Genomic DNA, 16204 nt, shown 5'->3' with positions numbered 1-16204 from the left:
ACATAAACCTACACTGCTCCAATTTTGTGTCCTGTGTGTTCTAGCCCTCAAGCTAGAAGGCCTTGAGTGACACAGCAGTGAGGATTCCAGGGTAGAAGGCAAATAATGGCAATGCATGTGAAGCAGTGCTTTAACAAATGCACGCAGAGTGTGTCAAGGGAGCGCAGCTAGGACAAGGGGCAAGAGAAGAGGCTGGAGAGGAGGCAGTGGTGATGGATGAGTGGCCACGTCCAAGCACTGCAGATCCCCAGGCCAGTGCAAACTTTACAGCCACCAAAGCAGAAGTGCTCGCAGAGACCCACTGCTGGGCACCCATCAGGTCACGCCATCAGTTCCCCTGTCATCAGATCATAAAACCGCATGTGGAAAACGACTTAATCTTTCACAGCACATATGTCAGAAGTTTATGTCTGCTTGAATGAGGGTACTTCAACAAGTTTTTGGAAAATGGAATTAAAAGATATACTTATGTTGGTACAAAAATTAAAAAAAAAACAAAAGAAAGAAAATTGAACCGCATGCACAGTGTTTTCATAACACGCACTTTGAAGCCCCTTTATATGAACTATACATTTAAAAACAAGGTCAATTATTTCTTAAATGTAACTGATTAGCACCTATCGTTTGTTTATTTTTTTCAGCTATTTTTCACTCAAGTACTTCCAGCTTCAGTTATGGGGTGGACTAATTAGTTTCAAAGGAAATGAAATACCAAATACCTAAATATTTTTATAAAATCCTATTCCTTTTGTACCATAATTACTCAATCCTCAAAGTGTTGCAAACTCCCAGCTAAGTATTTCTGTCATTTGATCCCATTCTCCCTGCAGATATACCCAGAATTTGTTAACAGCATTAACCTTACTTTTCCACATGTGTAGGCATAGATTTGCAACCAGCAAGAGCAACAGACAGCTCAATTTTTTAAGTAAAAGTTTCAAAGAATAGAAATAAGCTGGGCACTGAATATATTGACTGCAACAGCAGCCTCAAAACGGCAAACCTGATATTTGTGCAATGTAAAAACTAGTTAGAGTGGCTGGCATTGTAGCCATAGTGCGTTAATTCACCACCTGAAATGCTAGCAATCCATATGGGTCCCAATTCAGTTTTAGGCTGCTTCACTTCCAATCTATCTCCCTGGTGATAGCCTGGGAAAAACAGTGGGAGATGGCCCAACTATTTGAACTGCTGTGCATGTGGGCATCCCATATGACTGCTGATTTGTGTCCTGGATGCTCCAATTCCCATCCAGCTCCCTGCCAATGTACCTGTGAAAGCAGTAGAAGACAGCTGGAGTGCTAGGGCGCCTACTACTGACTGTGTCATAGCCAACTGGAGAGGGAACTAATAAAGAAAGATCTCCTCTCTCTGCGTAATCCTGCCTTTCAAATAAAATCTTTAAAAAAATAATAATATTGATTTATAAGAAATGCATAGTTCTAAAATATTAATTTAGTTATTAGGAATTTTTGTTAAAGGTTTAGTATCTTTTTAGATATGTATCCATCTATTTTTATTTATTTGAAAAGTAGAGCAACAGAGGGAAAGAGGTCTTCCATCTTCAAGTCCACTGCCCAGATGGCTGCACAATTTTAAGCGGAGGCAAGAATATAGAAGTCTATGACTACAATCGTAGTTTAGAACACTGCATTATAGAATCTGCTGAAATGAAATATGTAAAATACTAAGAATCATTATACCTAGAGATTTATAAGCAATTATTCTTCATCATGGTCATGCTATCTTTATTTAAAGGTAAACATACTCCAGAGAATCTTTTATCATGATTGTTTAAAACCTAAATTAATTCTTAAAAATTGGAGAAAATATTTTTTTAACTAATAACTAGTGGAAACTATACAAAGTCTCCAAGTAGCTCTATACTGTGAGTAAATATGCCCAGCTAAAAAGAAAGCAGAGGGGGTGGATGTTTGGCATGTAGTTACATCACTGCTTAGAGACCTACATCCCACGGTGGAGTATCTGGTTCAAATCCCAGCTTCTCTGCTTTCAGTACAGTCACTATTTATTTCATGAAAACTGAAATTATGCTGAGGGCTGAGCAGCACTGGCAGCTGCTTTCAATATAGCTCTCTACTAATGCACACTCTTGGAGGCAAAAGATAATGCCTGAATGACTCAGCTCCTGCCGCCCAAGGGGGGAGGCTCACCCTGAGCCATTAGCTTCCAGCTTCCACCTGTCCCAGCCTAGGCAATCGCAGGCTTTTGAAGAGTTAACCAGCAGATCAAAAAGCTCTTCCCTCCATCTACGTCTACGTCTATCAAATAAAATGAACAGGAAAGAAGGAAGAGGAAAGAGGGAGGCAGAGGGATGAAGGCTGTTTAAAATTTGACTTTAAAGGGAAAGCATAATTGGGGCTGGTGCTGTGGCTCAACATGCTAATCCTCCACCTTCAAGTACGGATGCTGGTTTGTGTCTCAGATGCTCCACTTCTGATCTAGCTTCCTGATTGTGGTCTGGCAAAGCAGTCAAGGATGGCCCGGACCTTGGGACCCTGCACCCATGTGGGAGACCCAGAAGAAGCTCTCTTGGCTTTGGATCAGCTTGGCAATGGCCAATGCAGCCACCTGAGGAGTGAACCAGTGGATGGAAGATCTCTCTCTTTCCTTCTCTCTGTAATTCTGCCTTTCCAATCAATCAATCAATCAATCAATCAATAAATCTTCAAAAATTCAAGTTAGAAGAGATCCATCTTGAGCCCAGCACAGCAGACTAGCAGCTAAAGTCCTCCCCTTGAACGCACCAGGATCCCACATAGGCACCAGTTCGTGTGCCGGCTGTCCCACTTCTCATCCAGCTCCCTGTTCGTGGCCTGGGAAAGCAATCAAGGTCGGTCCAAGGCCTTGGGATCCTGCATCTTCATAGAAGACTCGGAAGAAGCTCCTGGCTTCGGATTGGCACAGCCCTGACCGTTGCAGCCACTTGGAGAATGAATCATTGGATGGAAGATCTTCCTCTCTGTCTTCCCTCCTCTCTATATATATATCTGATTTTGCAACAAGAATAAATAAATCTTAAAAATAAAAAAAGACACCCATGCTGGTTGGGGACCATCTCTCCTTCCTGATCTCGGCTTCCTACCAACATGGAATGGGAGGCAACAGTGACGGCTCAAATAATTGGGTTCCTGCCAGTCACCTGGAAGTCTGGACTGAGCTCTCAGCTCTGTGCCTTGGCCCCGATCAATCCTATTTCATCAAATGTTGCAGGCTTTTGATGATTGAACCAAATAATTTTTTAAAATAATGGGCCCGGCGGCGTGGCCTAGCGGCTAAAGGTCCTTGTCTTGAATCGCCGGGATCCCATATGGGAACCAGTTCTAACCCCCGGCAGCGCCACTTCCCATCGAACTCCCTGCTTTTGGCCTAGGAGAGCAGTCGAGGACGGCCCAGAGCTTTGTGACCCTGCACCCACGTGGGAGACCCGGAGGAAGTTCCTGGTTCCCGGCTTTGGATGGGCGCAGCACTGGCCGTTGCATTCACTTGGGGAGTGAATCATCGGACAGAAGATCTTCCTCTCTGACTCTCCTCCTCTCTGTATATCTGACTTTGTAATAAAAATAAATAAATCTTTAAAATAATAATAATAATTTTTAAAAATAACAACAAAAATGTGGCATTCCTGGTTTTTTTCCCAATTCCTTCAGGTTTTAGGATGACATGATGGTTATATCCTTCACAATTTATCTTAACTTACAAGCAAGTAGGTCCCCAAACTGAATCATGCGTCCATCTACTACAAAACAGACTACACAGAGAAACTGATGGTACAAACCTTCAGACAAGCACTGGGAAGCACTGTATTTTACACTGCTGCTCATCATCATTTAGTGGATCATGAAATAAATGAAAAGGGTCAAAAGCATAATTGTATAAGGGCTACAAGAGATCAGAAAATATCTGTGTGCACATCACATTGAAAGGATATGATCTCATACAACTGTTGTTTCAGTTATGTAGGTGTGCACCTGGGATAGTAGCTTGAGTAGAAATGCTAAATAAACCTTTTGATACTTGGTCAAAAAGTTCCCTCAGCATTACTCGGGATAACCCACGCCCTGAAGTAGGTGCCAGCACATCACACAGAGCTAAAGCAGTCAGTGCTTGAAACCAAAGGACTCGTCTAAAAGTAGGAATGCAGTGAATCCAGTTCAGCCAGGTTATTAGGCTCCAATGCAAAATAAATACATCCTGGAATAAATACCACTGGCACCCAACACCTAGGAAAGGCCTGATGCTCCAGTCACACCACGGAGAGCTGACAGCCTCATGCAGTATGCTGCTTCCCGCCCCTCACACACCACTTCACACTTTCTCAACTTGACATCTGAAGATTACCTGGCTGCACAGACTCTATGCTTATCTGCTCATGTTGTGGGCACACTGCAGTACTAGGAAATGCAATTTCTTCCCTCAAGGATGGGGAAACTGAGGCTCCACAAGAAGGAAGCACCGAGGTTGGTGGAGAGCAAAGCTGGCTGGACTCTGGCTCCCAGCCCCAGTGCTTTTCCATGAATCCTTAAAGCACACTGGGGCACAAAGTAGCGCTCCCTGCCATCAGAGCCTATGTTCTCATGTTTGATCTTCTCAAGTTCTTACATCTTTGAAACAATTTAGTAATGACTAAACAAAGTGTTTCAATGAAGAGATTCCTTGCTCTTAAAAGAAACAAACAAATAAGTGGGCCAGTTTGCTGAACTTGAACAAGAAAGTGATTTTTTTTCTACTAGGGAGTTTCTAAGTTAATTGTGGCTCTCTCCTTGGGAGAGCTGAATATAAAAAATACACTGCCTCTTTTTAAATGTTTCTATTTTAATACTGAAGCTAAGGGGAAAGGTAAACATATCCTATAATAATTAATGCTACAGATATCAACAGATCTTATTTGCAATTATCTTAAATCACAAGTTGACTTGTTTTGGCACCTCCCAGGCTATTTTTTTTCTCAATGAAATCATCACGATTTCTCAACAATAAAAAAGAAAAAAAGTTTCTTTCTCAAAGCCAAAAACAAAGTAAAAACAGAAAACCAGGGTAAGATGCTATGGAAGTCAGTCCTATTTCCTTTTTAAAAGTTTTGATTTGGTTTTCTTGGCAGAGATCACTTTTCTGCAGTCTCTTTGGGCTACTTACACACTGTGCCTTCTCCCTAGTTCTCTGTTTCACCTACGCTTAGTTAGCGCTTGAGTTGTAGGGATCTGGTCAGGAGTTCATCATCTTAGAATCCCTCCTTTTAGGACTGGTAGAACTGTCACCATAATAACACTCCTCATGGGGTTGAAATATCAGGGTAGGAATGTACACTGATTACGCTTCATGAGGTGCTAGACGAGCAGGAAATCCGGGCCCTGTGGGAGCCAGGAGAACACAGAAGGAGCTCAGAATCTCCTCTGGTGAGCTTCCTTAAACAAGCTCTCCACAGTGATCCTTCCTCCAAATGCAGGTGGAGCTGCCTTCCAGAGACATGCAGGCAGGCATGTTCCCTGACACTGAGACTGCCTTATGGTTTAAATTCAGGCTGAAGGTCCAGTTTCCAACAATCACATGGAGCAAATTCTCTGCTAGGAATTGGACACCTGTTGTTCTTCCTGCCAAGCCATGACTCTCAGGTGCATAGCTGGAAGTTAACCAGTGTTAAGCCACTGAATACAGATTTCACACACTCAAAAGATTTAGAAGGGTTCCAATTTTGCTGGCTTCACTCCACTCCTGGAGGAAGCTTTCAAGTTTCAGAACTATATTTGCAGTATGAGAAATACACCGATTTGCCTTTCTTTTAAAAATGTATGCAAAGATAAAATACATGGTACATAAAACCCCATCAGGAGCTCAACTGAACTGAGCCAAGGTTTAATTATTAGTGAAACTGATGGTTTAAGGAAAGAACTGAGATAGAGCAATTTCATAATGAAGAGAATTAATGGTAAATGAACCCACACTATAAAGGCTTGGGAGAGGAAATGAAATTTAAACATATCTTTTCAAGAAATAGTCATGACCACTTGAAATCATGGTTGTTTGGAGTGGGGGGGGGGGGCGGGAGGTGGAACCTTAGGCATTAAAAAAAAAGAATCTAAACCACATCCTTGTCCTAGACCATTCTCACCCTTACACCCAGTCTTCCTGTTACTTTGGCTAAGCCTTCCTCAGGCTCAGTGTAAGACTCTGCTCCAGGAAACTCAACCTCTTCAACCCCAGTTCCCAGTTCAGCTTTGCTTCATTCACTCAGTGAACACACACTGTTTACCTGTCTCCTTTGTTCAAGACATTAATTGGACCCCCTTTTGCCCAATACATGGATCTCCCTCAGAGTTCACAGGGAGCACCGCTAACTATACTACATAAATCAGTCCTGAGTAAAGTTAGAAGAGAGCAGTTCTCAGGGCCAGTGCAAGGCACACTGGGTAAAGCCATCACCTGTAAGGCTGGCTTCCTACATGGGTACTTGTTCCTGTCCAGGCTGCTCAACGTCTGATCCAGCTCCCTGCTAATGGCCTGGGAAGAGCAGCAGAAGATGGTCCACCCACATTGGAGACCTGGATGAAGCTCCTGGTTTCAGGTGTTGACAGACATCTAAGGAGTTAATCAGCAGACGGAAGATTCTCTAGGTCTCTCCCTTCCTCTCTGTAACTCTGCCTTTCAAATAAATAATGAATGAATCCATCAAAACAAAGAAACAAAAACAGCTTTCCATTAACAAGAGGACCCCTGGTAAGCTGTAGATTAGACATAAGTCTTGAACAAAGAGAGCAGAGATGTCTGAGGAAGCTCTTAGGCACAGATTGTTACAATGCCCTTTACTCAGAAAAGCCCATCCAGAAAGAGGCTGGGCAAAAGAAACCCAAAGCACCAACGTTTGGCATGTTTGGGAGTGACAGGAGAGAGAACACAGCCACCACCAAACCAAGGACAGACTGAGCTTAAGACCAGTGAGTTCTAGGAATAGGCTCTGTATTACAAAGCACCAACAATCTTTACTGGTAAACCATGATTTGCATATTTCTTAGGTTCTTCTAGATTTACTCCTTTGTTTCAGAACGAAGTTCCAGGTTACTGAACTGTACTAAGATGAACTTGAAGGCAACAGCTTTCACCCCTTCTTAGATTGGAAGATTTATCTGTCTACTGCTGAGGGCACTTGGAGGGCAAAGACAGTAATGCATGTGAAAGAACGTGCCAATCGGAATCCAGCTTCCTTCTCATATGAAAACCTTTTCAATACAAAAATCTTAGAGAGAGTAGCAATACTCTTCTAACATTTCCCAGTTAATTGTTAGCATCTTCAAAAGACATTATCATTTTCATCACTGCTGTGTACTGATGTGATTAGAACACAATACTCAAATGTTTGTTGATGGGGTATATGAGGCAAAGCACTGACTTCTAGGATCTTGAGGCGTCTTAAAGGAAAATCAAGTCTGATAACTTTTTACACAAGGGTATGTTTGTCCACATAAGCCCTTCATAAGTCATCATAAAACACACTCAACAAAAACTGATTAAATGTGGACCATAGTTAAGAAGTGCTTCCCATAACATACAAAAAGACATCAGTCCTGAATAGAACATGGTGCCTGTTGGGTGCCAGGTACGATGTGAGGCCCTGGAGATAAGGGGTAAGACACGTGAAATGCTGTAAGGAATTCAGAAGATAACACGCACCCGAACGATGGCTAGCACTGCCTGAACCAGAAAATGTTGAGTATTTTCGAGGGCAGAGATGAAAGTTAGACAGAGTCAAGAGGTCACAACGAAATCCAGAGCTTCCAAAGAACTTACAGGGGCTACACAGGGAGTGTAGTGGGTAAGATCCTGCACAGGCTTAACCTGACAGGCCAGGAATGGAGAGGAAGAGCTCTGGCTCAAGCAGTTAATGGTAATGGCTGTGCAGGCTGAGATGGAAATCAATATTCTGTTTTCATATCTTTAGCACTATACCAAGTGACATGAACACTGGAATCTGAAAAGCAAGAATACAGACCAATGCCCTTTTAACGAAAACTATAAACAAAAGAGAGCTCTAAATAGGTTATTTTTATATTTGAACATGGGAGCCAAAGAGGCATAGTTGGCAAGGCAAAGAATAAAAGAAAGTTAAAGAATAATACTGGATTTACATGTGGACCTTAGTTTTTGAACAACAACTTACAATGAAATCATTTCTACTAATTACACTGTAAGCTAGGAATGGCAAATTCAAACGAAGATACAGCTTGAACATTTTGATTCTTTTGTCCTGTAATGAATTAAAATTTCTTATTCAGTTTCTTTCAGATCCAGTACTTTAGCTTCTCCAAATATTACAGAATATATTCTTCACCACAACTGTTTCATTCCAAGTCAGCGTGGTACAGGTGCGTGGGACACCTGCATCCCGCATCACAGGGTGATGCAAGTCTCATTTCTGCTTTTGATTCTGGATCCCTGCTCATGTGCACCCTGAGGGGTAGCAGGTGATGGCTCAACTACTTGGGTCCCTGCCACCCATTATGACTGTCACCCATGTTCCAGACACCATGATGAGGTCCTGACTCCTGGTTCCAGCCTCAGCTGGCCTGGGGCCTGGTCCAGGCCACCAACCGGGCTTTTAACAAAGTGAAGCAGTAGACATGAGAACTCGCTGTATCTGTCTTCCAAATAAATAAAGTCAGCTAAACTCTAAAGCAAATGTAGTAGAATGAGAATTAGAAGTCTCAAAAGTAGCAATTCAGGAGCCGAGATCTAAGTATCTTCCCTCCTTCTCTTACCGGACATAAGCAGCTCATTTAGGAATTTCTTATAGCTGTCAGGAACTGATCAGCTTCCTCTCATATTTACAGATAAGGAAAATGATAAATATCAATACAGTCTTTCAATATATTTTATAGAATATATTCCTTAACAAATAATTCGATGACTGAATTTCCAGGTCAGGAAGCAGTCTCTGAATAACAGAATGTTGCCTCTATGACAAAATCGAACATTTTTATACGGCTTCTTGGTGGATTTTAAAAAGCTTCCCTATGCATGTATTCCATTTCCACCATGCATTTCTTTTGTTCGTTGCTACCTGCTTTCCACTGGTGTACGTTTGCAATGTTTTCCATTGTGTCTGCATGAGAAATGATTCAGGAGCCACTCACACAGACAAGGGCATGCTATTAATACACTCGTCTTAGTTACACTGAGGAACCTGAGATAGGAATAGATCAGGAAAAACGCTGGAAACCACACCAAATGCAAAGTGCTGAAGTGACTCCAAACACTGCCAGGAACGCTTTGCTGCTCCCCTCCTGCAACTGCAGGAATCACAGAAGATGAACATCTTTGACCTTAACGTGACTTGAACTTAGATTATAGGAAACCGAACTACTGTTGTGAGGTAAAGGCCCGTCTCACGTACTCTGGAGTATTCGACTTTGTTGAGAAAGCTTACAGGCAGCATCAAAGTAATGGTTCTGGAAAAATGACTCTAACTACAATATCCACGCAGCATTTGTCTAGAAATTAGCTTTGTACACCTTGCTCCTTATTAGAAGACTTTAAGTTACAGTTGGGAGGGGAAAAAACGGTCAGACAGTGAAGGCAGAAGCTCCACTTCTGCAAATGAAGCAAAAAAGAAAGGAAGCAAACGAAGGGAAGGAAACCGGGAGCTATTTGCAGCACGGGTCCCTTGCAGGTTCTGGGAGCTTCCCCCCCGAGCTCGAAGAGGTGAGCAGAAAAGGGAGAAGCCCAAAGTTACTCCCTACTCGTTTCACAACTTGAGTTATTATTCATTCAACTCAGCGTCTGATGTCTGGGCTATCCGGATTGAGAGGGAACGTCTAGGCGCAGGGAGTGGCATCTGCGGTCCCAGTTGGGAGTCCTGAGAACTGTACCAGAGAGTGCTCCCAAACCCTTAGTTATCTAAGAGGCGGCTCGAAGCATCCTCCCCTCGCACACACCTGCAGGCTCTCTATTCCCCTCCGGGCCTCAGAGCCGGACCAGCTTCGGTGGTCAGCACGCCGTTAGCCCCAAGGGCCAGCCGCGCACCCGAGGGCGCCACCCGGCCCCGGGCGAGGCAGAAGCGCACAAGCTCCCAGAGGCACGCAGCGTACAGGGCTGGACACCCGCACCCTGGGTGCACATTGTGATAAACTTGGGGGGTGCAGCACGTCCGCACTCCCCCAGACACTGGCTCGGGAACCTCCGGTCCGTCCCGCGCCTCCTCACGGCCAAGGGGGCAGCCGTCCGTACCTGTCCTCCGAGACGCTGATGACGCCCTCCTCTTTGGGTACGATCACGGCCATGTTCACCACCTCCTGGGACCCCTCCACCCGCTGCAGCAGGATCGGCTTGCGGGTCAGCGGTTTGGGCTGGATCTCCGCCGCCATGGAAAGAGGGGGCGCGGCGGGAGCGCCGCCGCCAACCGCGCCGCGGGGTCGGGCTGAGGGGACCGCTGGGGCACGGAGACGAGCCGACACAGGGAATCTGGCTGGCCGGAGAGGGACGCAGGGGCCCGGCTAGCATAGCCTTGACCGCCTCTCTCGGGAACGACTCTGCGCTCCCGGCCTCAGGCAACAAAACCGCCACCACCGGGGTTGCAACCCGGCGCCACCAGAGGAGGGGGCGGAGAGCTGGGGGCGGGCCCGGGGGCGGGGCCTGCCGCGGGGGCGGGGCCGCGAGGGCAGCTCCACTTCCGGAAAGGAGGTGAAAGAGGCGGGGAAACCTGGAGCGCGAGGCGGGGCGGCGGCGACCCAATGCGCTTGCGCCAGCCCACCTGCTCCGGTACGCCCCGCCCCTCGGCGGAGCCGCGACGCACGCGTACTACGTTCTTCTCCGCCCGCCCTCTGCGGCTTCCTCAGCTGAGTTTGAGCCCCTCCCTTCTTCCGGGAACGCGCGCGTGCACACCCCCGGGAACGCGCTTGCCAGAGGCCCCGCCTCCTCCAAGGTCTCTGAATAAGTGGGTGGAGATTGGGCGGGGGAAAAGCGCGAACTCCGCGAAACCGGAAAGAGCCAGCTGAAAGCAAGACCTGCGGACTCCTTGAGACATGAGTAGGCATGCGCGGGGATTACATAGGTACGAGGCCAGTAACAATGAAGCGAGCAAAGGAGGCGGTTTACTACTCCCGACATGCACCGAGCCCAGGCCTCCGGGGTGCGCCCTGTGGACTCCTGGGAGTTGTAGTTCCGCTGAGCCTTTTCTCCTTGTCCTGAAATGACCCATCGCCCACTTGACAGCCCTCTGAGCCTGGGCAACTCGGTAGCCTCTGGGTCAGATCCCAAGTGGCTTCAAAATAGGGAATTGAGAAGCAGTCTCTTGCTGACGAGGTCGGCACTCCCTCGGCCCAGCTGTTCTGGCATGTCTTGTTGGGTGGTGGGAAAGAAAGGGCAAAGAATCTTCATACAGGCATCTGTGAGGGAGTTTAACGATAATCTGTGTCGTCCAAACCCTCATTTCCTTAGATAACTCAGTGAGTAACTCACACTAAGCTAAAAGCACGACCCATTACTCCAGACCTGAACCCAGGCCGTGCCTGCTGCTGATGCCAACTTAGTTTCCCTTCCCCAGCAATCCAGCGTTGCCCCAGAAACAGGTGGGCGTATTACTGCGAATGTTGAAAGGATAACGGTGTGTGGCACAAGGCCTGACAAAGAGGAAGTTCATGAGATTGGACTGGGAATATGGCCGGGTGACAGGGAAGGTGCACAGAGCCCGTTGTGGGAGCTTGAATTTTAACATCACTGTTAAGGAGAACTGCTGTATCCTCAAAGCACATGGCTCCTGTGTCCAGGCCAAGGTCAGCCCCTGGAGTGACGTGTAAAGGTCATCACTGGGAGGGAAAGGAGATTATAGTAATTGAGCTGTGCTCAGGGCGTGTTGCAGGTAACAAAAACATAAATAGGTATGCAAAGAAAATTCAAGAGGTAAAATGCCCTTCCAGTAGTCACACAGATACAACAGATAACAGAGATCAGATACACCCAATCTGTCTACCTAACTAACATACAGTTCATTTATTCAAACATTACCAACCCAATGATTCTTTGACTTCATGGGAAACTTCTAATCCACTGACCGTCACACTTGTTACTCTCCAAAGTAGCCATAAGATTACATACGATTATATATAATAACTTAAAAGCAGTGCCTAGCACCCAGTAACTTCCACATATAATTTGCCATTATATTATTATTTTCCATTATCCTCTTCATTTTTATTTTCCATTATCCTCTTTTTCTTGCTTTTAGCTCTCAGTTCCCACATTCCATTATCCTAACGGTCTCTTACAAAACCCCTTACAGTCTTGCCAGGCTCTCATTCTTGGCAGGCTAAATCCCAATCCTTACTATTTCAACTCTTCACCTACTCCGTACTTGCACAGGGCTTGCTGATCGGCCAACTCTTGGTCTCTAGTCTCTCTAGTCAGTCTCTTATCTCTTCAGAATTTAGTGACAAATTAGAAGCCACCAAGTAGAAACCATCTCAACTTCTACTCATCAGAAACATCCACCTGCTGGTGTATCCGCCTAGGCTCTCCTCCTTTCTTCTGTAACAGTGCAGAAAGAGTCTGTTCTTCCAGGAAAGGCCAAGGGTAACTGGACCTGTTGTTGCCCAGTCAGGCGTCCTACAGTTGTGTACTCCTTACGTTGCACGATTTTTCCCTTCTCTGTTGTCTCTTTCCCATTGGCACACAATGTGTTTTGCTATTTCACATTAAAAAATAAATTAATACAAAATTCTCCTGGTTGCAAATACCCTTCTATTTCTCCATTCTTCTTCTGAGGACATTATTAAGCAAGTTTTGTGGATTCATGACTCCTGTGTCCTCATTTTCCATTCTGTCTGAACTAGTATTCGGAAACGTCCTAAATCTACACTCTATTGCAGCTGCTCATGACAAGGTCAAACGCTTTCTATCCTGCCAAAATGCAAGCGACACTTCTTTACTCTCATATTAATCTGTTTCTTGGCAGCATTTAGCATAGTTGACCCTTCATTTTGCCCTGAAACTCTTTCTTTGCTTTCTGTGATAGGACACTTTGCTGGTGTAGTAAGAATAATAAAGAAGTGATAGGAAGGTAGTAATTACTCATAATAAAATTGACTGTGGTGGTTGAACAACTACACTAAAGTAGTTGGATTTCACATTGTAAAATTGTAAACTATACAATATAAATTATTGTGGTTTATTATCAAAAATTACTTTCAGTGATTGGCTAGCAAGTTATCTTAGGGCTTCATCAACTGTATTGGCAGTAAAGTATTGGAAACCACCTGATATGTGGAAGTATTCTTTACACAAACACTAAGGTCATTTATTTCTGGATTTCAGGGCAGTATACAAGGTCACGTAATACAACTTACACTTTAATCTGCTACTGTTTCACTTGTGGGGGTTTTATTTAGACCTACATGCTTTTAAATATTGGAGAAATCTGTATTGTTTGAAAGTAAGCATACTTTTGCCAGTACAATCATTTGTTATACATTCGTTGTCGATGTGAAAGGCACAGTGACACAGTGGCAAACATAAAGAGAAAGATATTCCATCTATTAGTTCACTCTCCAAATGTTCATAACGGCCAAGTGTAGGCCAGGAAGGAACCAGGAGCTCCATCCCTGTCTCCTGTATGTGGGTGGCAGAGCCCAAGTAGCTGGCCCATCATCCACCGCCTCCAAGGCACATGAGCAGAAAGATGACCAGAATATGGAATGCAGGGCCCGGCGTGCTGGCGCAGTAGTTAAGGTCCTCGCCTTGCATGCCCGGGATTCCATATGGGCGCCGGTTCTAATCCCGGCAGCCCCGCTTCCCTTCCAGCTCCCTGCCTGTGGCCCGGGAAGGCAGTCAAGGACGGCCCAAAGCTTTGGGACCCTGCACCCATGTGGGAGACCCGGAAGAGGCTCCTGGCTTCGGATTGGCATAGCATCAGCTGTTGCGCTCACTTGGGGAGTGAATCATCGGACGGAAGATCTTCCTCTCTGTCTCTCCTCTCTGTATATCCGCCTTTCCAATAAAAAAATAATAATAAAAACAAATCTTTAAAAAAATGCTAAAAAAAAAAGAATATGGAATGCAGAGGGTGGCTGAACCTACTGGGCACAACTCTAGACCCACAATATTTTTTTTAATATTTATTTATTTATTTTGGAAAGGCAAATTTACAGAGAGAAGGAGAGACAGAGAGAGAAGTCTTCTGTCCACTGGTTCATTCCCCAAGTGCCCACAATGGTTGAAACTAAGCTGGTCCAAAGCCAGGAGCTTCTTCTGGGTCTCTCACGTGGGTGCAGGGTCCCAAAGCCTTGAGCCATCCTCAACTGCTTTTCCAGGCCATAAGCTGAGAGCTGGATGAGAAGTGGAGCAGCTGGTCTTAGAACTAGTACCCATATGAGATCCCAGTGCGTGCAAGTTGAGGCCCCACAATAGATATACGTATTTATAAATAGAATGTTTGATCTAATTACATGTTTTTGTATATTTTTTCCAAATGTTAGATCTGCAGATTTTTATGGAAAAATTCCAGCTCGTTGCCTGTCATCAAGAATATGATATCAGGAAAATCAGACTTATTTGATGCCAGAAATCAGACTACAGTCTTCAGTTCAAGCAAATATTAATATGCACTTTTAGAAATATCATAACAATTTAAAATAGAATATTAAATGTAAAATTTCAATGATGTAGATATGACTAATTTATAAATTCTTAATATTTTGTGAAAAGTAGTAAGCCAATATGCTTTGCTTTTTATTTACTTACTTAATTTGAAAGTCAGAATTAAAGAGAGGGAGAAATCCTCCATCTGCTGATCCATTAGCTGACTATAACAGCCAGGGAAGAGCTAGGCTGAAGCCAGGGGCCAAGAGATTCATCTGGGTCTCCCACTGGGGTGGCAGGGGCTCAAAAACACTTGTGTCATCTCCTAATGTTTTCCCAGGCCTTAGCAGGGAGCCAGATCAGATGTGCTGCAACTGGGACACAACCCAACATCCATATGGAATGCTGACATCATAGGTGATGTCCAATGCTGTCCCTCCAATATGCTTTTCTTATTACTTGATGTAACATAATTGGTAGCATGAGTTACATGTTTTTGTGAAAAAGAAAAAGTAGTAATACATGTGCTGTGATATTCTTTCAATTGTTATGTGTGTTTTGAACTCTGCCATTAAACTTTTGACAGCAGTTAAACAAGAATCAAACAGAAGAATCAAAAATACTGCAATTGATTAAGATAATCATATCCCTTAAGTATAGGGGCTGCTCTGGGATTAGCATGTAATTAGTTTTTATTAATAAAAAGTGCAAATTGTTATAATCTTTTTATTTTAAAAAAGCAGGAAAATGAGAATGCAGGCCATGGTCATAAATAAGCAAATTTTTTATCTGATTTGATAAGTAGGTTTTAACTACTGTACTGTAGAAGGACATTCAGAATCTTTGCTATTGTGGGAGACAATAGCCAGTTGAATCCCCCTGAAGGCACCAGGAGCAATTGATAAGGTTTAGATTAAGAACCTGCTAGAGAAAAAAAAAACCCATCAGACTCATTCTTGTGATAAATAGTAGGAATAGTTTAAAAAAAAAAAACATAAAATATATGAGGGAAGTCATGGAGGGGAGTCATTCAGTTTATTTTTCTCTGGATCCCCAAACTACCTTTCCCACTATGCTTCTTCTAGAACCATGTGCTCTTCTGCCACATCTAATACATGGAAGAGTCAGCCATTACACAAGAACAGTCATTACTTCTCTACTTTGCCATATGTTTAAATTCAGAATCACCTCAGAGGAGCAAAAACCACCTTGCTTCTTTTCCAGTCTCATAAACAGGGTCCAGCACTGTAGCATAATACGTGAAGCTGCTGCCTACAGTGCTGGCATCCCCTATGGATGCTAGTTCGAGTCCCAGCTGCTCCACTTCTAATCCAACTCCCTGCTCATGCCCTGGGAAGAGCAATGGAAGATGTGCCAAGTCTGTTGGTAGACCTTGGCTTCTCACTTTGGTCTGGCCCAGCTGTGGCTGGCCGTTGTGGCCATATGAGGCATGAACCAGAGGATAGAGGATCTCTCTTTTTTTATTATTTTGATTTTAAAGACTCTCTCTCCCTCTCTGCTTCTCTATGTACCTTTGCCTTTCAAATAAATAATCTTTTTTTAATTATCTTGTTTTTAAGATTTATTTATTTTTATTGGAAAGACAGATATACAGAGAGGA

At 44.2% G+C, this 16204-nt stretch overlaps 1 protein-coding gene across 1 annotated transcript in view; it reads right to left on the bottom strand.

Annotated features, from left to right (window-relative positions):
* Nucleotides 1-10581, bottom strand: part of LOC121168042 (WD repeat and FYVE domain-containing protein 2) — a 159053-nt gene extending 148472 nt beyond the window's left edge. Inside the window, exon 1 of the mRNA XM_040997808.1 lies at nt 10240-10581. Coding sequence (XP_040853742.1) covers nt 10240-10376 — 137 coding nt within the window. The 5' untranslated portion in view covers nt 10377-10581. The remainder of the gene's footprint in view (nt 1-10239) is intronic.
* Between the last annotated feature and the right edge of the window lie 5623 nt (nt 10582-16204).

Source organism: Ochotona curzoniae, unplaced genomic scaffold (genome assembly GCF_017591425.1).
Source record: "Ochotona curzoniae isolate NIBS_2020 unplaced genomic scaffold, NIBS_Ocur_1.0 patch47, whole genome shotgun sequence".
Classification (NCBI taxonomy): domain Eukaryota; kingdom Metazoa; phylum Chordata; class Mammalia; order Lagomorpha; family Ochotonidae; genus Ochotona; species Ochotona curzoniae.
Note: the sequence above shows the minus strand (reverse complement) of the source record. Positions and strands in the feature narration are given on the sequence as shown.